The sequence below is a fragment of the Aythya ferina genome, assembly GCF_964211825.1.
Source record: "Aythya ferina genome assembly, chromosome: 2".
NCBI classification, from domain to species: domain Eukaryota; kingdom Metazoa; phylum Chordata; class Aves; order Anseriformes; family Anatidae; genus Aythya; species Aythya ferina.
In genome coordinates, this window is record NC_140297.1 from 10,953,060 (window position 1) to 10,974,169 (window position 21,110).

General features: G+C 39.9%; 1 protein-coding gene across 5 annotated transcripts in view; it reads left to right on the forward strand.

The window, feature by feature from the left end:
- Window positions 1-18,499, forward strand: part of ZMYND11 (zinc finger MYND-type containing 11) — a 107,230-nt gene extending 88,731 nt beyond the window's left edge. For all 5 annotated transcript variants that reach the window (XM_084511382.1, XM_084511381.1, XM_084511383.1 and 2 more), the window contains 9 exons: window positions 1,434-1,521; window positions 2,763-2,818; window positions 3,473-3,550; window positions 4,107-4,225; window positions 6,035-6,242; window positions 8,091-8,159; window positions 9,977-10,249; window positions 11,358-11,543; window positions 16,130-18,499. In XM_084511382.1, coding sequence (XP_084367508.1) covers window positions 1,434-1,521; window positions 2,763-2,818; window positions 3,473-3,550; window positions 4,107-4,225; window positions 6,035-6,242; window positions 8,091-8,159; window positions 9,977-10,249; window positions 11,358-11,543; window positions 16,130-16,252 — 1,200 coding nt within the window. In that variant the 3' untranslated portion in view covers window positions 16,253-18,499. The remainder of the gene's footprint in view (window positions 1-1,433; window positions 1,522-2,762; window positions 2,819-3,472; window positions 3,551-4,106; window positions 4,226-6,034; window positions 6,243-8,090; window positions 8,160-9,976; window positions 10,250-11,357; window positions 11,544-16,129) is intronic.
- Window positions 18,500-21,110: the final 2,611 nt, after the last annotated feature.

A 21,110-nucleotide genomic window follows, 5' to 3' on the forward strand; every position in this document is an offset into this window, starting at 1 on the left:
TATCAGTGAAGATAACCTTAAGGACTAAAACACTAATCGTGTTTAATTCTCCTCATTATGAGTATTTCAGTATAGTAGCCAGCATTGAATATTGGACCTTAAAATTTCATACTTCTCCTTATGAATAAGTAACCAAGCGAAAACATCTTGAGTGGTGCCTAGTTTTCAGACACAGAATATCCTCAATCCATTTTGTAGTAAGATTTTGCTAGGAGCTGCAGGTAGCTGAAATCTTTTTTTTGAAGTATGCTTTATCTAAGTAACTGAGTATGGACTTATGTGCCTGTGTTTGCATATCTGGCCCGATGTTTTTGACCATATTCCAATTTTAGTCACTGAGACATTGTTTAGATGTCAACTTTATAAACATCTGAATGACTCATAAAGAACCAATCATTTTGTTGATCACAGAAAATGACTTTTTATTTTGCATGTTTTGCATTAATGGTTCCAAAAATAAAGTTCTAGTAGATATTTTTTCCTTTTTTTCTGAACTGAAGGTCTGATCGTGACTCATGTAAATGAACTACACATGGCCAAAATGGATGGCATATTCACCTATTCATTGCTGCAACTCGCTTGCTATGGCGTGCTAGTATATATTGTCCTTTACAACTACAGATGTAAAAAGCCTTTGCTTTATTATTGTTATTGAAACATATGGATAAACAATAGCTACACTGACAGTTTTGGAGACAACCACTACTGGCTTGCTTGAAGTACCAGCAATACTGGTGGAACCTGAAAATTGGTCAGGCTTCCCTTTCACTGTGTCACCTTCATCCGCTTCCACAGAAGGTCTTTTTGGCCTTGGTAACATCCCAGAAAATGAAGATTTTTTGTTTGATGATTGGAATTCTCATATATATTCTTCATAGTGCATAACTGAAAAGACTGCATTCCTTACTAGACCATGCTAGGAAAATGAACTGGATGGCTCCCTGTAGGCTTTAGTTATGAGTTTGGAAGACTAAAGCAATCAGCCTTCATCAGAAAGCACTCGCTGTCAAAGGAAGATCCTAGAACTATAAAAGCAGTCAACATCAATTTGAAACTAGCATGTATTTTATGGTATAAAATCTTTACTTCAGGGAATATACCTTCATTTGAACAAGTGTCCTAGGTCACATCTTATGATGAACCTACTCAGACTTGTTATAACTGAGAGGATGTTGTGTTTTTTTCTAACTTAATCAAACATGAAAGCACCTGTTTTACTGCTAGGCTTTGCATAAAGGAACCACTGCAGCCAGTGTTCAGGTACTAACAAACCATGTCAAAGACATATGAGTATTACTTCTGTATGCAGGAAAGGCAGCATCTGATCTGTATTGCATAATGCAGATTTCCATGAAGGCTTTTTTGCATAAAACAGGTACAGCACTTTGACAGTGTTTTCAAAGCCCTGTGTTGTTGGTTTTTTTTTTGTATAGAAAGTAAATGAAGGAAAGTACAGGAGTTATGAGGAGTTCAAAGCAGATGCTCAGCTGCTTCTACACAACACAGTGATTTTCTATGGAGGTAAAGTGCTACATTTACTACTTGCATTATTTGATTTATCTTTATGTGTAGGAAGCTCACAAGTTAAGGATTGAATTTGGTATAATATAATCTAAAGTGTAGATAAAGTCGTTTGAGAGCCCTTACAAACCTTACAAGGGAACTTGACTTACTGCAGGGTTTGCTCTTGCCCACCTTCTACACTCCTATTTTCACCCTTTCTGGCTAAGCCTGCCAGTGGGAATTTACAACTTTGCCGTCCTGTTTGTTCTGCAACCTAAACTCTGAGTCAATCTACACTACAGATTTCTTCCAGTGTACATACATTGTTCTAGAGTGGAAAGAGGTACAATCTCTGATGTGCTGTATCAGCAGAAATGTGCACTACAGGTGTGTGTGTTGTTTTGTTTTTTGTTTTTTTTTTTTTTTTTTTTTGCTTGTGTGCAATACCTGCCTTAATGCAGTAGCAGATAGAGCTACATCCACACTAGAAGTGCCCTGCTGGTGCCATCAGGAAAGGGTCATCAGAAAAACTGCCAGCCGCTGGGAAGGTTTTAAGTGATTATTTGATAGGGTGGGACAGCCTGGCTGGAAGGGAAAAACACCACCACCGCTTTTAGAAGCTATAGCCATGTCCAGTAACAAGGTTCTCCAGAGCCATCATTTCAGTAAAGATGTGGTTCTCCCCCACAGACACCTCAAGGAAACTGGGAGGAGGCTGAGATCAGTCTATTTGCAGCGTCAGACAACCCACACTTGTTGACAGGGAGAGATGTGAATGTGCTAATAGAGAAATACGCAGGTGTAAAAGGAAATCCATCGTGATAAATACTTTCTGAAGCATTACTTTGAGCAGAATTTGATTGTACAGTGATTTGAGCAGAAATTGATTGTACCTGTGTTCCTTCAAGTGGTGATAGCAGAGAACCATGTTTTAGGGCAATTGTTAAGACATTACCAGAGAAAGGAACTGGATCCTTATTAAAAGCAACCCTGTGTCCCTGCTGCTGCTCCTCAGATTTATATTTGTATTGTTCAGTTTAAAAGCTCCCAACAGTACTTTTGCATATAAACATAAAAGAGCAAGCAAATACAGAACTGATCATTAGAAAATTTTAAATGGAAGGGTTATCCAAGTGGCTGAATTATGTTTTGTATTCTAAAGCAAGACAATTGCAGCATGAAAGTCATAGCAGCTGCAAGTCTTTTTAAGCATTGTGATCATACTGTGATTGTTCATAGTCTTTATTTTTAATTTATAGCGGACAGTGAACAAGCTGATATAGCGAGGATGCTTTACAAAGACACGTGTCATGAAGTAAGTAGTACCAAATAAGCACAATATAGACAAGCTATTTATTTTTTTTGTTTCAGAATCTAGGAGAATGATTCCTTCCCAATAAAAATAAAAGAAGGATGTGAAATTCTAACTGCTGATTCAGAATTGCTTTTCTTTTTCTTTCTTTTTTTTTTTTTAGTTTTGAAATAGTCTAGTAATACATGATTGGAGTAGAAATAATTGTACTTGCTAGTATAATTTCAAACTGAAGTGGGATTCCTACCAAATTCTGTAACTGGCATTGAAACATTTGTCAATGTTCAGAGGAGACCAAAAATATAGCTAGGGGCAGCTGTCACCCTTACTCTGTACAGTTGAATAATTTTTTTCAGAATCTGCTTTAAATATTGATGAATTTAAAGAACTATACTTTGCATTTTAGCTTTAATAAATCATTAGGAATTCAATTAGTCCCTCCCCCTCTCTTGTTTTTCAAAAGCACCAATAATGTTTCTGCAGCTTGTCTTTCATCTGCTCTCAAGTCACTGTTTCACACCTCATTTACACAGACAGAAGTAACTCCACCCAATTAGAAAGCAGGACTGAAAAATTCTACCACTTAAGAAACAGTTATACTAGTGAGGTCGTAGAAATAGGATTTTTGGAGCTTATTTATATGTTTTTGTTTTTCAGCTGGATGAACTGCAGCTTTGCAAGAACTGTTTCTATTTGTCAAATGCGCGACCTGACAATTGGTTCTGCTATCCTTGCGTATGTTGCTGACACAGATTTTTATTTGTTTGCTCTTCTCTATAAATACCTGCAGTTTTGGTGTCATTAGTCCATTGAATGTGCATTGAAGTGCATTTCTGTAAGCGTGTTTCAAATATATAGTTAAGACTCTAAATCTAGATTTTTTACACAAACAAAATGTTGATTGAAGTTCAAAGCTGTAACAATACAGATAATAAAATTTAGTTATCAGGCAGTTAAAATGCTTTTACAAGGAAATAAAGAGCTTACAGAAATAAAACTTTACTCCTGCAGAAAGCTATAAAGAAAGACAAGTTTAATTTGGGGGGCGTTTAAGATCTCTGCTTTCAATAGACAGTTACACCCTTTTCAGACTTCGTGGTTTTTTGACTTTGATCCAACCAATATATCTAACAGGCAAACGTGTATTGTAAGGAAATAAAAATGAAAACAAGCATTAGACATAAACAGCAACCATGTTCTTAAGATGCTAGTATAGTATTACAGTAAAATATTTGTGGGAGGAATTGGTCTAATACTTCATATCCAATAATAAATACTACATTTTTTGCAGATACCTAATCATGAGTTGGTTTGGGCCAAAATGAAAGGCTTTGGGTTTTGGCCAGCCAAAGTCATGCAGAAAGAGGACAATCAAGTCGATGTTCGCTTTTTTGGCCATCACCACCAAAGGTAATTTATTAATTCCATGTGCTGCTTTTTCCAAACAATACTTAAAAGAGTTTATCTCATCTATCATGTTGTAAATCCTGGCTTAGCTTGTTGCCAACGCTAGAAAGACTGAGTATGATGCCATAATTGTTTCAGAAAGTTTAAAGCTCAGTCTAACACATTCAAAGTTGCCAAATGGCTCAGAGATTCCCTTTCCACAGTTGCCATAGGGATGTTACTTAATGCCGTTTTAATTAAAGAAAGCAAATGAACTTCTGTCCACAGAACTGTTTTGTCAAATCAGTAGCAGTCTGCTAATCCAGGCCAAGGTAAAAATTGGACAGAAACGTACTCCTACTACCAGCAGTATTGACTGTGCAATATTCTCTTGTGAGCAGGCACACTACAATTTTATGTTTTAATAGCATAATACATCACTAATGTTTCAATCTCAATGCTAGAACATTGATGGAGTTCCTGCTGTGAGATGGTCTGCAGTTTCAGAGAAAAAAAAACTTCAGATTGGAAACTTCACAGCTTTTACTTCCAAATTCAGTTGTCTTTTGTTCAGTGTTTGGGGAGGGTTATAGCAGTGGATGTACCGATGTTTTGTTTGTTTGTTTGTTTGTTTTCTTGTTTGATTTATATGCTTATATGTGAGCAGAGGAGATATTTGCAAATGAACTTATGGTTGTTGGGAAAATGGAAAATTTTGGAGCATCCCGAAAGAGCCTAGAGTATTCAGTGATGGTATTATATGAGGCTGTTTATTTAAATTGCCTTTAGCATAACTTGCACACCATATAACATGTTTTAATTTGCTATGAACTACCAAGATTTTCTGATAGACATAAAGTGGGTAAAGGATCTTTATTTGTGTCACAATCACAGAATGTTTTACTCTGAATCTGTTTGCAAATGCAGCTTCCCTCATTAGTAGTTTTGGCATTAAGTTCACACAGCTTCAAACTATTAAGTAACGTGACCATTGTGGGATGAGGTGCTTGCAACTTTTCTTAAACGTGTGCTGGTAGAAAAGGCAAAATACCTGTTACTAGAGAGTCATTGCTTAGTTAATGCACTGAAAAATAAAAGGCTGAATTCCCAGTCGGTATACATTAGAACTGTTTCTCTAACTTCTCTGAAGTGATATTTATGTTACAAGAATTGAGAATCTGACCACAGATACTTAATTTGTTACTGTATTTACTCTGTTATGTAGATGTGCATGGCAGTAACTCTTTTTCTTTAATATCCAGTGCTGCTTAGTATAACCTTTCAAAATGTCAAGAGCTGCCCATCTAACTCTATGAGGACTCTCTGAAAATATTTAAGAGGACAAAGTACCTTTGGAACCAAGTCACTGGCATGAATTCAATTCAAAAGAGCATGACGATCCCTGTTTGAGCTCTGTCATGATAGACGGGATCCAGCCACAAAGTATCTATATTCCAAGTGATAATTTGGCAGATACCTTGACACTTTTAGGAGAGAGGTCAAGGGCTAAATCAGATTAGAAAATGAACCTTCAATAAAGATGCTTCTGTGCCTGACTCAGGGCATTTAGCAAGAGAGCAGGGAGATGGGAGTGCTGTTGGTGCTGGGAGAGGTTTGTGGCTCATCAAAACTGAGAGAGAATTTCAGCCATAGCACCCACAACTAGTAAGTGCTTATAATAACACAAATGTCTAACAGTATGCAGCACGTCTTTTCAAACGTAGGAGACTGTGTAAATAGGAATTGTCAGCTATTTTGAAGTCAGTTTTTCAAGTCAAGATCCCTCTTCTGTATTTAATGTTTCTGAACCTGTCTGTACCGTGTATTCAAAAGGGCCTGGATCCCCTCTGAAAACATCCAAGATATCACAGTTAACATCCATCGGCTGCATGTGAAACGCAGTATGGGGTGGAAGAAGGCCTGTGATGAGCTGGAACTGCACCAGCGTTTTCTTCGTGAGGGAAGATTCTGGAAATCAAAGAATGAGGATAAAGGGGAAGAGGAGGCAGAGTCAAGTATCTCCTCCACCAGCAATGAGCAAGTGAGTGCCACCACAATGTTAGCAACCAGGGAAAATTTATTATAGGGTACAAAAATGACGTATCTTTGATTAATCTACTTTTATATTAGCCTTGTGCTCTGTCTGCAGTTTTATGGTAACTGTAAGAAGGTTCAAAGGCTAATTTTCCCCATGTTTTGTAGCTTAGTAATAGCAAGCATGTAAAGTTTTTCTCTTTCCTCATTTTCTCAGTCGACCTCTGGAAGGTTTCAGAATCTTTGTCACCTACAGCACCTTGATGAGACAGACCAAGATTTCTAAAGTTAAACTGGCATGTTCAAGTTAAATGTCATGGATATCAGATGGACTGCAACACTGCCTTCTTGGACTCTCATCAAGGGACAGTCCCGTAGCTGTTCAGCTTTTTCACAGCTGGAGTGTGTTCCCTTTGGACTGTATTCTGTGTTACAGATCCTTGAGTAACACCAGCGATGACATTTTCAGCCAGTCCAACTAAAGTTAGGTGCAACCATGGCACTTCAGGAGCATGTGACCAGCAACTGATTAAAGTAATTCAAAAATAATTCTGCAAAACAATAAAAAATGATGTTGCTTTAACAAAGGTGAAGAGCACAGAGGCCCAAGATAGAAAACTTTGCATTGCCATACGGAAATTCCCATATCAAAGCTGGTCCTTGCTAGTCATTCGTTGTCCAGGAGGGTGTTACATACTCACTGGCTTGGCAGGAAGATTTTCATAGCTTGCAGGATGCTTCTCGGTATTTTTGGCAACCTCTTCCCTGGCAACATCTTTCTTCATTTAAAACCACCAGCCTCTCTCTAAGTCTGTATTTTAAAAGATCGGTGTGTTTTGACCCACTTCCTCTGCCCTTTGGTCCAACAGGTCTATCATCTAATTTGTGGCTAGAATCTTACAGTTTATTAAACTGAATGTTGCTTTAAGGGGATGCTTCTTACCGAAGCTATTTTCTCTTTTTAGCCTGGTTTGCTTAGCTAGCCCTTTGTAGCCCCTTTTATTTAATGTTGTGCATATAGTCATGCAATAGTGTAGAGTGAATCAGGAAAACAATCACAAATAATATTTATGAAAGTTAACAGTTTTGCCAGTCTTTCAAGTTTTAAAGTATCCATTTGCATATTTTCTATTCCGTCTCACCCATTCATCCTTCGCTTGGTTAATGCTTATTCCTCTGTCACTGGTTTCCCAGATGGAGAAACAGTAGGAGTAGCCATCAAACTCAGAGCTCTAAAATAATCTGCAGTATTGTATCAGTAACACTAGCTAGTACTGGATGCTTCAAAGTCAGGAGTAAGAACTTTACTGTAAGCAATTGTAGGATAATATACCATTCACTTAGATCTTATCCTTGTTTCTATTTGCTAGAGATTGGCTTTTTTCTAAGCCATGACATTTAATGACCCTCCATGTATACAATTACAATAAATTATAGCAAGTCCAGATAATCTTACTGTCTTTGCTTATATACATTTTCTTTTTGATAGTTGCTACTTTCTGGCTTCAACAAGATCTGCTCCCTAATTATGAGTTGCTGATATCAGAATATTCCAAAAACCAATTTAATTTGCATGTGAAATGAAGCAAAGAATGGTTAAGGATATTTTGTCAAATACATATTGAATATTAGAACTTGTGAGTTTTGTTCTTTTATCAGATTATAGTCATCACTGATAATGTGGAAAGTTTACTGTACATGCTTCTCATTTAATAACTGTATTCAACTTTGTATTTGCTATATTAAGCAATTGCAAAACTCACAAAGAAAATGTTCATCAGTCATGTTAAAGTGAATGCTACTCATATGAAGTGTTGTTTGGAATGATTCAGTATTGTTTCCTTAATGCTCACAGCTGAAGGTTACTCAGGAACCAAGAGCAAAGAAAGGACGACGTAACCAGAGTATGGAACTCAAAAAAGAAGTAAGTAACCTCAATTGCACGTTTGCAGAGATAGCAAAATACTGAAAGTCTGAAATGGTAATAGATGCTCCTTTGGCTTCTGTCACTTTTTACTGGTTTTGTAGAATTAATCTTAGAAATTCTAGCCCCAGAGCTTGGTCTTCCTTGCCAACAAACATAATCATACCTGCTACATGCAAGCCTCTGGTGTCACTGTGGTAATATTCTGTATCATAAATAAATCAACAGTTCTCTTCAGAGCAAATTCAGCTAGTCTAGTAACTAAACAAAAAACAGCAATTTAAAAGTGTCTTGTGAGATCAAGAATATTAAGTTCATAACATGTCATATCCCAATTTGCCCACAGAAATTATTTCCTCATGTATCTAACTCACAGGCAGTGAACTGGGAGAAACAGTAACCTGTGTTCATGTAACTACGGAACTGTGTTATTATGCTTGTACACAAGAGGGCAGTTGCTGAGACAGCCATAAATCTAGCATTTCCTAACTTTTTTGTACATTTTCCTGGCCTTGTTTCAGCTGCATTATGAACACTGAGAAAAAGTTGCACATAAGCACAGGGCTCAGGGCCCCGCTACAGAGTCCAGAGCAGGCTTTGACTGTTTTGGCACCAGAGCTATGTGGGATTGCCCTGGTGCCTGAGATACAATTACTGCCTCTCCTAGTAGCTGGACACATGCTTCCCTATTGTATCTGATCCTGTGGGGCTAGCTCTGCAAGGCACCTTCATCGATGTGGTGGTAGTGGCACACCTCCGTTGTCCGTAGCTCCCTGGGGCACAAACTATATTTGAGCGCCAGAAAGGGGGAGTGGTGTCTTTCTTGGACTACACTTTACGATGTCTCATAATTTTAATTGCACTTTCTGTCAAGCAAATGCTGTGATTTGCTTCATTATTTCTGTCTTAACATTTGCTTTCTTAGTCTTGTTTACCTTTGATCAGTGATCCAAAGGTCAATCAGAGTAACCTATTAAAGAGAAAATAGTTGCAAAAGGGAACACACAGACTCTTGGTTGGTGTAACAAGTGCCCCATCACACAGATTACAAGTTGAAAGAAACAAACAATGTGTATCAGTGTCTTCAGACACATCAAATATCACCAACAGTTTGCAGGGATATTACTTCTATCTGTTCTGAAGAGCAGAAACAACTGATTTTACACTGTAATAACATGAGAAGCTAAACTCGGTACAGTACACTAGAGCAACTATGATTTCTTTCTTGATAATTGTGTAATTACAGAAAGCTTCTGTGGTCATCCAAGTCTAGTTCTATATTATTGGAAGCAAGACCTAGACGCTCATTAGTCTTTCATCTTCAAAGCACCTTTGAAGTACTAATCAATCTTTGCAGCAGTTCTATGAAATAAATGGAATATTACAGACTCCAGCAGAGCCTGTTGGGCCAGAGTAAGCCCAGAATTTGCCAAAAATGTTCAGGCACCTTGGCCACACTGTTACAGTTTCTTCAGAAGTAATGGTGGAGGGGAAAAAAACTGTGGAAACCCTTTACTGGTGCCAGTGGGTCTGCAGCGATTCAGCATAGCCTCTGGTATTCTAGGGGTGGTACTTTTCATTGAGGTTGGAGAAGTGAGGGTGGTGAGTGTGGCATACTGATGCCATGTGTGTGCTTTCTTCAGGAGAGCTCCTAGCCGAGATCAGAAAAGCCTGACCAGAGCCTCCCCAGTAACAACAAACACCTTTTATATTAGTTGCCCTGTTGTTAGTCAGATAACATTTTTTCTCCGGGGCAGCTGAGAGTTAACTTGTTCAGTTCTGATATCTGGATTTGCGAGCTTGTTCTTTCTCTGCAGGAGCCAGAACCTGAAACTGAAGCAGTAAGTTCAAGCCAGGAAATTCCCACAATGCCTCAGCCCATTGAAAAAGTTTCAGTCTCAACTCAGACCAAGAAGTTAAGTGCCTCTTCTCCAAAAATGCTGCATCGGAGCACCCAGACCAGTAACGACGGAGTGTGTCAGAACATGTGCCATGACAAATACACCAAAATCTTTAATGATTTCAAGGACAGGATGAAAGCTGATCACAAAAGAGAAACTGAGAGAGTTGTGCGAGAGGCAGTGGAAAAGGTAATACTTGTCGAACACCACCTACACTCTGGTTTGAGCAGAAGAGATGTGTTTTTTTTGTTTGTTTTGTTTTGTTTTTTGTTTGTTTGTTTGTTTGTTTTCACATTCCTTTTTACTTTTGTAACATCCACTCTTCAGAAACTGGGTAAAAACCCTTTTCCAAAGAGACCACATAAAAATAGTCGTCAGTATTGCTTTTCAGGCCATTTCTGTACCAACAGACCTTAGTTTAAACAGGAAGCTCTTGCTTTTTTTTTTTTTTTTTGATTCTAGTCCAGTGGAGTTAGTTTGTGATCCAGAAGTGAAAGTGATTGTTCATTCATGATTATCCTTTTCCAAAGCCTTCCTTTGTCTCCATTGTCAAGTGTGTTTGCAAACAATGACATTGTTTAAATGCTATTCGTAAATAATTCTTCCATCAATCTTCTGACCTAAACATTAGATTGGTTGAAAATTGTTTGAATTTTCTCATCTAATGATACACTGTCAAAAATTTTGGTACCTAAGTCTGAGCTGGTCACCTTTGGCTGGAGAAAGCAGGACAACACAGAGAATGATTTATCTGACCTTCCTTAAATGCCTGTCTCAAGATAAGAATTTCCTCCTGGAGGAAGGACTATGAAATGAATGTTGGGGGTTTAGATGTCCTGTAGGACTAACACCAAACTTTTACATACATAAGCAAGGGCAAAGGAATCCCACTGACAATGAATATTAAAAGATACCTCTAACTGAACTGAGGCATGTTTGTATTTTCTCTTGTGCCCTTGCTGTAAATTTATTTTGTTGTAGATTTAGAAAAGAAGAAGTACTTGTCTGAGATAAATAAATTCATAATTTTTTTAAACTGATATTTAAGAAAATGTACATGGAACCTGTGTAGCTGTTTTTGTAGTTGTGTTGCAGAATAGAACTATAATGACATTTTTATTGTGGACATCTCTTATGGGATGGAAGTTTTGTTATAGCTCTAAAGGAGATTTTTCTTTTCTGAATAGAAGAAATCTCTAATTATGTTACGCTCATGCACATCAGTAGAGGTTTAAAGATAGGTTTACTCCAATAGCTATGCACTGACTTGCTTTGCTGAATTACTTTCTTACGGCAGCTGCGTACAGAGATGGAAGAAGAGAAAAGGCAGGCTGTAAATAAAGCTGTGGCCAATGCACAAGGTGAGATGGACAGAAAATGTAAGCAGGTAAAGGAGAAGTGCAAAGAAGAATTTTTAGAAGAAATTAAGAAGCTAGCAGGCCAGCACAAGCAGCTGATTTCCCAGACCAAGAAGAAGCAGTGGGTAAGTCTCAAAAATTTATTACCAGACAATAATTGGAAATGTATAATGCAGACTGCAGGCCAATTGAAGGTGTTTTCTTCCTTTTAATAGCGTTGCTTTTTCACTTGTTTCTCAGCTATAATGTGTTTGTGTTTTTTTTTTCCTTTGTAGTTCAGCTTTTGAGTTTTCTTCACCTCCATATTTGACCTCCAGGTTCTGATAACTTTCATCTTATTTAGGTAGTGTTAATAGGACCATCTTCTCGAGTCCAACCAGTTGTTCATATCAAAATATTGTTTCTAAATGTTGCTAAACACATGCAATAGTACTCCATATCAGATAAATTTTACACTATGTTCACACTCCTTTGATCTCAAGGCCTGGAGAGTACCTAGAGAGTACAAACTCTGTCTGTATCTATTTGGATTCCCCTGCTAAAAACGCTGATACTGATGTAATTTTGGCCTTTTCCTCACCTAGCTTTTTCTGCAGCTCTTTTATGTTCTTGCATATTTAAGACATGACTTTCTAAAATTTATTTCCCTTCCTTATTCAGGCTTTAAGCCCGTATCTGTAGTATTGCCTGCTAAAAGCATGTTTTCATGTCCTTTAGAAAAGTGAAAACAGGCATCCAACTCACCATCCTGCAATACTACACGCTGCAAACTTTTCCCTGTTTTTTGTTTGTTTTGTGATTTCTTTTCAACCCCAAAGTATGTTCTCCCAGATGGCTGTGCAGCATCTGCTCAAACCCTGCAAGTCCTATAGCACTGTCCTGCTAGTCTCTAGCAGAGTATGAATGGAAACTCATTTTCTGAGGATCACTGAGCCTGGCACACATCCAACATTGTCTATTTCTCTGATAATTTTCAGAGAAGTAGGAAATGAAAGCTAACATTCACACTGCATTGTAATAGCCATGTATAAAATACAGGAGTGTCACTCTAGGAGTTTCCACTCACCTACTTTTGAGCTTTTGTGTTGCCAAGTGCAGCTGAGAAATGTGCCGGTGCCTTGCCACAAGATGGCACGCTCAGCTGAGCTGATGGACGGCCACCGTCCCAGCTGCTGCTGCTGCCTGGGGACAGCCAGGGCTGGCTCAGGGCTGCAGCAAGTTTTTCTTCCCCTGCTCAGGGCTGTTTGTTTGTGTTCAGCCTCATTACTCCTTGTTCTTACAGAAGAAACGGTGCCCCCTGCAGAGAAAACTGTGTTCTGTAGAGGAGTGAGAGACGTACTGAAGTGAGACAATAGTTTGCTGCCTATCACAGTTACTTTTTTTTTTTTTTTTTTAATAAAGAGAAATTACTTTAAATACCTTTTGAGCTCCTGTAGAGCTTTCATTTCTGTTCCTAGCAGAGTTTTACTGTGTGTGTCGTGATACTGCAGCGCTTGGGTGTCTCAGTTAGCAAATTCCTCCCTGTGTACCTGTCTCTGCAGACTCCAGAAGTTATTTAGGTCTCAAACCTGATCAAGTTACTGTGTTTAATTAGTCACCAGCCCCTCGTGTCTGCATGCGTGTTTTCACTTGTGATACATGAAAGGGAAACTGAATTGGTTTTTACCCCTATAAAACGATGTCAAATCTGCCACATTCTGTGTACACATGGGAACTGTTGCCCCATTCAGCTGACAGGCAGTAATTCAATCACAACAACTTGATCATGAGCCTGGGCTCTTTGCTATAGCTGGATTTTGGTTTTGGTTTTGTCTTTTTGTCTTTCGAAGGCAGAATTTAGGAAGGACACTCCTGAGGCTTCCATTTGTCTTCTCCAATGTGTCTTTACCATGTCCTTTAGAGTGCCGTGGTACCACATCACTGCATCGTACCATCACGTGCGTGATGCCTCCTTCCAAGGAAGACAATTAAAGATACAAGGAGCGTTTGACACTCTCACCTTTTCCTACGGGCCCAGAGCTGTCAGTTACCACCTTAAATGATTGCCTTGTGCAGGCAGCTGGTTTTCATGTGGTGGGAGAGGGAGGGCAGGATAAACACCTTTGCATTCAGGCTGATGGATCTGCCTGCCAACACACAGCCTCGGGTGGCTGGAGCTGGTCCAATTACACAACTCCCCAGCGATTTGTCTTTCGGTGGTACTAATCACAGTCCCTGGTGTGTCTGTGGTGACAGTACCACTGTTGTACGCTGCTATTATAATAATGATACCTCCTTACTAAAATCTCATGTAATTAACACATACTAAATGAGTTTTGGTGGCTTTGCTTTTTAATTAGAACCAGAGACCTCTGGTTTTGCGTAATGCAGATGTCTAGGCTTGGGAATGCAGCTGCTATTATTCATACTCTATCTGTATTTTTCTTATACCTAAAAAAAAAAATAAATCTGGTCAGAATAAAGGGATCATTTTGTTGGTGCTAGACAGGCACACGAGCACTCCTGAGGGCACTCCCAGCCCTCAGGAGCTAGTTCATGGTTAGAGAACCACATTTTCTGTTTCTCTAGCTGGTCCCAGTCCCCCTGGCTTAACCAAATTTCATTTTTATATCTCCAGAAAATTTGGACTTCATACAGATGCCTTCAGTGAATAGCAAATGAAAGGAAGAAATGAAAAGGCAGAGATAATGGTCATGGGTCTGCAGTGTGATGGTCAACAGAATCCGGGCTGCAGCGCTGCTCCCCTTCTGTTTCTTTTGTAGTTTCTCCTGGTTATTTTACTTGCACATAAGCATCGCTTAAAGTGGTGCATAGCTCATTGTTAACCTCTGTCTCCTACAATAAGGCTTATGTGTATATTTATTTTAACTTGCAACAGGTTGAAGTGGATGAGTTTGTCCGTGATGGGTGCTGTCTGAAACAAACCCCCACGTGGCTGAGAACATTTAGACAGAGGAAGATTCAAAGGGAAGGAGGCCTGAGGCTGGCTGGCATTTTGCCTTCTCTGCCACATATGCTGGTGCCAGCTCAGCTGACACTTTATTTTCCTTTTTAAGGGGAGATATACATCCCACACATATGGCCAGCATGTGTACAAGGAACGGCAGGTTCTGCAGATCAGTTGTCCTCTCCTGTCTTAGCTTTTTTTGATCTCTCCGAGCAAGCAGATGTGAGCTGGTCTCGGGGCTGAGGCCCGTGCTGTGTGTAAGGGAGAGGTGCAGCTGTTCCCTGCACCTTTCCAGCAGATGATCCTAATGGCTCCCACAGGCTCATGGGCAGCCAGCAACATGAAAAAACAGGAAAACAGGCCTCGAGAGGACACTTGTTTGCAGACATTTGTATGTATAAACTTCCCTGGAGCTAAGATATAAAAACAAAGTGGAGAGGCTCCCTCCTCCTGCAGCTCGGGCAGTCCCTTCATCACTGATGTAAATAAAGTTACTGGTTTAGCCAATGTAAAAGTCAGTTTCTTGTGCCTTTTAGTAGTGTGTAGGTTTGCTAAGTTTTTGTTTTGTTTCAAGGCAATTGGGTTTGTTTTCTTTGTAGTTCTCTGCTCTATTAATGCTGTAGCTAGACTGCAAAGAAAAGGAAATCCTGCTTTACTCCGTGGTGTGCATGCAGCCTGCACATCTCCATCCATTTCCCAGCATATGTTGGGTGTTTCAGACTGGATTCTTAAAAGCACTCTCTGATTCTGATTATGACAAATTCTGAAGGACAAATCTGAGATCATTAGATTGTATTTTTCAAGGGTGCTGAGTTTAAGCAGTTCCCTTAGCAGTAACACCACTCAGATTTGTGGTGTTTTGTCAGAATGTTAATGCTTGTGCAGCACTCCTTTAAGGGGAATAAAACCAGCGGGAGACAGAGCCCATTGCCTATCTGGGTTCAACCTCCTCATTGACTACCAGCAGTGTTGACCTTGTTGTGGCCCCAGAGGCCACAGGGTTATTCCCAGCTACCAAGGAACTGGGGGCACTCTGCGTGTCCCAGGGTGGAAATCCTCTTTGCCTTGGCACTACCCAGAGCCAGGTATTTCTGCGGAAATCAGGGGCCGTGCAGCGTGTCTTCTTCCAGGAATTTTATACCATGCAGGCAACCATGCAAAAGCCCAAGACCCCACGTAGCCCTCCTGTGTTCCCCATCTTCTGAAAGATAGGAAGGTCAAGGCACTTTCTTGCTATTCCCAGTAGCGCTGCTGTAGCAGGAGGTCTTGTTTTCACCAGACTGCAGTGCCATCATCAGCCTCAGGACAGATCAAGCTTGTAACAAAACCTCAGGAAAGCAGATCTTGAAATCTGTGCAGAACCTACTTGTGCCAGTAGTGACCATTGATCTATCATAGCTTTTAAGACCTAGATCAGGATGTCATTATACAAATGTAGAGTAAAAGATGGTTCTTGTATTGTGTGGCTGAAAAATCTCAGTCCATTGCCCTGAGAGGTGAGTTTTCTGAAATGAGAGATGGGTTTTTCAAAAGCATTAATCCAAAGTATGGAAAATATGAAAACTTACTGAATATTTGCTACAGATTGCTGCTTTTCTCAGCTTGTGTGAAAAGTGTCCTGCTGTGTTTGGATGTCCCAGGCCTAAGTACAAGAGATGTATTGCTCTGTGGGCACTGGTGAATCCACCAGCAGGTGAAAACACGAGTGTGTTTTAAGGAGGGGTCCTGCGAGGGCAATAATCTCGTCTTGTTTGTTCTCTCCAGTGCTACAACTGTGAAGAGGAGGCCATGTACCACTGCTGCTGGAACACTTCCTACTGCTCCATCAAGTGTCAGCAGGAGCACTGGCATGCTGAACACAAACGTACCTGCCGCAGAAAAAGATGAAAGAGCTGTTATTCCCCTAGTAAACCACCCCGATGATTGCTATTCTCAGACACAGCGGTTTTTGTTTCCAAGAAGCCAAAATTGTTTAGAATTTGCTTCCCATTTTGCACCAGCCTTTAAACACTTTTCGTAAAAGAAATTTTGCACAGTAATTTCAATCTTCTGTTCAGTGCTCCTCCAAAATTTTGTCAGCAAAACGAATTTAACATCTCTGGGAGCAGGTTACTTTAAATAATTTTAAACTAGAGAATTTGTTGCATTTTCAGCAAATTTTAAAACATTTTTAGGTTTTACAGAGATTTTAATCTTTAAAAACAGCAGATCTAAAAATAAAAAACCATGCAAGTTTAACAAAAGGAACATTTGAAAACTAGATCTGAATGTAAGAACTACAGAACTGTTTCAGAAAAACGAAGCATACTACCTTGATGTAACATTTATTTCTTAACCTTGTTGAGCTGGTTTTGTTCAGCTTAATTTTACTGTTTAAAGGCATTATCTATTGGTTATACCAGTGGGTACATGATTGAATTTAGGGAACAGGGTTGACACAGCAGGTGCTAGTCCTGCGTATTTTTTCTTAAATATTTCCCAACTGTGTTTTATTTTCATTATTTCTTTTCAATATATAACTTTTATAACAAAATATTAGCTTTGATCTTGTAGTTTAAAATCACAGGGAACTGGGGTAATCTTTTACTGAGCTGGATCTTAGAGAAAAATGAATATTTAAATTTTGAAGTTTGCACATTTCATCTTTGTCCTAACATGAGTGCTTGTAACAAGAATAAGAAAAGCCAAAAAAAAAAAAAAAAGCAAAAAAAAAAAACCAACTACCTTTATTCATATGTGGAATTATGAGGCATTACAAATTTCTTTATTGCGCCCCCTTCAGCCTCCCCAATCCAATGTCATTTGACTGCCTATGATCTGGTGTCACCTGGTCCATTGTAACTTGATAATAAAAGGAGAAAAAGCACTTAAGTTTCACAGAAGCCGTTATGTTTGTAGTAATGGGTCATTGCCTAATAATGAGCTCCATCACTGTACTCAGAATGAAGAATAATGCATGTTAATTTTCTTGTATTAAAGATGCCGTGATTTGTAAAAAGTCTGTATTTTGCGGAATGTCTGGATTAAGAAGCATTACCAATAGGAATGGATCGATAGTTGAAAAATGATTTTTTTTTTGTTTGTTTTATATATAGATATATGAATTGCATCCATGTTCAGAGACAATTTTTTAAATAGATGTAAAGCTTACTTAAATAGCTTTTCTTTTAAAGTGTCTCCGCATTTTAGTTTCTTTCAAAGATTGGTCTTAGACTGAGTCATATGCCCATTAATCATCCAGCTATTTTTTGAGAAGTTAGAGGAATAATTTGTAAATATTTATTTAGATCTTTGATATTTATTGAAAGCAATTACATGATGGAACGATGGAAGCTGAAGAATCAGGAGGAAAGCCTTTAAAAAAGTTTTCTCTAGGATTTGTCAGGGTCATTGTAAAGATGAAAATATAACTAAGACTTCTGTGAACTGCCATTGAAATCCTGATCTTTTTTACTTACAGTGGTGATATAAGTTAATTGACTAGATACTGCCAAATAACGCCCAATATGTTGCAGAAATTACGTGGTGAGCTGATTGGAAAAAAAAAAAATAGTAAGTAGATGGTAACTTGTATTACCACAGCTACATTATTGCCTGATAAATGTGTAATTAACTTTTGTCGCCTCTGTGTTGTGACTGTAAAACACTTCACAACTAAAACTCAATCTTGTTCGATTACTTTACAAGTTCCAAAACTTCGATCCACCCCTATGAAAGCAAGTTATTGTGGAAATATTTTTGGTGTAAAATCATTCCAGAATATGTAATATTTAACTGATAGCTGCATGAAAGTAAGATTCGTGTTACTTTGGCTTTTTTGTCTCTGTTGACACGGTTGCACATTTCCAAGTTACTACAGCGTGAAAACTGTGTGTTTTAAAGAAAAAAACAAAACAACAAAAAAAAAAGATTGTGGCCTGGTTTTGTATAAGTTTTAGGTAAAATTACAATTGATTGTTTTAGGAATCATGATTTAAAATTAATTTTTCTGCAAATCATAAAGCTATATTAAAGTGTTGAGCTTAGCCACTATGCACATTGTAATTATTCATTGTGGCTGTCCAGTTTATGATGCATTCTGGCATTTTGTAAGCTGCTCTGACTAGCAATATATAGAGTCATTTAATGTGTTAACATTGGGTAATAAATGTATTTAAAAAAAAAAAAAAAAAACACTTGCTGAAAGCGTCTGTTAATTCTGGCCAGTTGTCTCAGGGTCCTTTGGTTGCCGTATGCTGCGCTGATTTTTTTCTTTTCCTCTCCTAGAAAGCTGTGGCTTTTCCTCTCCTAGAAAGGGTGGTCGTGTCTGGGGTGGCCGTGCCTGGGCTCACGGAGACCTTGTTGCTGCCTGACTCGAGGTCTGCCTGCAGGTTCGTGCAAGGGCTTAGACATGTAGCCACAGCTCTCGGCACCAAAAATGATTTTTTTCAGCCCATTCAGGGACAGCAGCCTTCAAGGGCTGTGTCCATCAAGTGCTGGTTTTAACGCCAGCTCCCGTGTGCCTGTGGCTCACCGACCCCCTGGCCCTGCTCTGCCTCTGGCCCCAGCCACCACTGCCCTGATCCTGCACCTGGGGCAAGTGGAATAAAACAATTTAACCTGGAGGGGCTGAGGGGGCTTCCCCAAGTCCAACTGTAGCCTGCACAGCACCAGCACTTCTTTCACAGGTGCAGCCCTGACCAGCAACATCTTGCGCTTGCCTTCAGGACCAGGACTTAATGCCCAGCAGCCCCACAAACCATGCCACAGCCCCACGGGTGCTGGTGCCTGCAGGGCATGGCCATGGCACCCAGCAGGAGGGGCCGCTTGGGAACAAGGCTCCAGGTTGTCCTGCAGCCCCCTCGGGGCTTCAGGGCTGCAGGAGGGGTGCTGAGAATTAGTTTCCCGGAGTTTCTCTGTGGAAATCACAAGACCTGCTTGTCACAGGAAAAAACAAACACAGGAAAAAACAAAAACAAACAACAACAACAACCAAAACCACTATATTTTAAACATTTAAAGATACCCTCCCAATACCTTTTGTTATTTTGCTATCCAAACTTCTCTGTTTTTAAATGAGTCCTAGCATTTTACCCAAGACTGCAAATTTCATTCATTCAACTTGCTAAAAGTTCTTTTATTTAAAAAGTTAACAAGCACAAATAACCAACATAGCTCATTTATTGCAAATTAAGCACTTGTACCAAATCAAACCAACAAAGTGGGATCAGGAAAAGGCAGTAACCCTCCCCCAGCTGCCTTTTCCAGGCTTTTTCCCCTTTCAGTAGCTGCAGTTGGCCCCCGAGCCCAGCACCAGCGTCCCAATGGCATAAATCCCTGGTGGAAATGCCGCTGGAATGAGCAGGGTTGCTCCGAGCTGCTGCCTCCTCACCACCAGCACTCCCAGAGCATCGCTCTTAAAGGGATTATTTTGCCTTTTATCGATGTTTTCCTATTATCTTATTAATTCTGGCTATTACTTTATTTTAAATCGGGAGTTTTCTGCCTCCTGCTTCCTTTAGGTGGAGCGAGCTGCCCAGTTCAGGGCTTGTTTGCTTTTCCAGCCCTTAAAGGACTATGTGAAATATGTTTGGGATTTGTTGCCGGTAGTTAGGGGCTACCCAGCCAATTTTAGCCTCACTCAGTGAGTGCTAATACGCAAGTTGTGTATGTGCTTTCCAAATGTGTTCATAAATCAGATTAGGGGCGTAAGTATCAAAAGCAGAAGGGCCCTTCCTTCGTTGTTTCATGTTAGGGAAATTCGACTGCAAGTGGAAAGGACCATCCTTTTGTGAGAAAAGTAGAGTAGTGTTAGGTTTAAGTAGGAGATGTTTACACCTAATGTAAAAGGAAAAACAAAAATAAAAAAAATCTTCCAAAAACCCTGAAAAAACTGCCATATTTTATTAAGTCGAAAGGATTAGAACTACTTTATGCTCTGCCGGGCTGCTAAACATTACAAACCGGGCAGTCAGAGCGAGAGGGAGAACCCAGAGCAAACAAAGTTTTGCTTGGCTCTGCCGCTCCCCTGGGGCTGGTGGCTGAGTGCTGAAAGATTGCTTAAGGAAAATGGCAATGGATGGGCTGAAATGAAACACGGGGTTTGCTTTGCAGGTAATTTTCACATTAAAGAGACTAATAATTCATAATACAGAAGCAAGGCTGAGGAACTGGGGAGAAGGAGAGGGAGAGACCAAGCAAGAGGGAGCACATGCTGTGCCAAAAGGGTGAGATATGCGTGTGCTCGCAAAGCCAGCGGTCAGTTTCCGCTAACTGCCTGGAAGTGAAAACTAAGCTGGCATTAGGCTTCAGTGGAAATAGGATTTGTACCAGAAAGGCACCTAAAAATAGACCCGAATTCTTCATGAAGACGCTGTGGAGCTGGCTGCGTGAAATGCTTTAGCAGTGCTCGGGAAGGCACGTCTGCAGCAGGAAACAATGCCCGTTAAAAAGCCAGAGCGCTATTTGTGTGTTTGTTTGTTTGTTTTTAAAACTCCTTCCCTGATGGAAGAAGTACCTTCAGCAGGCAGCTCGCTGCCCTGAGGAGGCCGCACAATGCCGTGTGCAGCCTCAGGCCCTGACTTACCTCATGAGCCACAGCACAGAGGGTGCGCACTCATCCCTTGAGGCAGGGCCTGTGAGGTGACAAGTGGCTTCCTTACACACATGAACAAAGTCAGTGCACTGCCTGTAGCAGCTCCTAGCCCCTGCTGGCAGGAGGGAAGGTGCCTCAGGCACCCCGGAGTGAGCCTGGCACAGGGCTGAG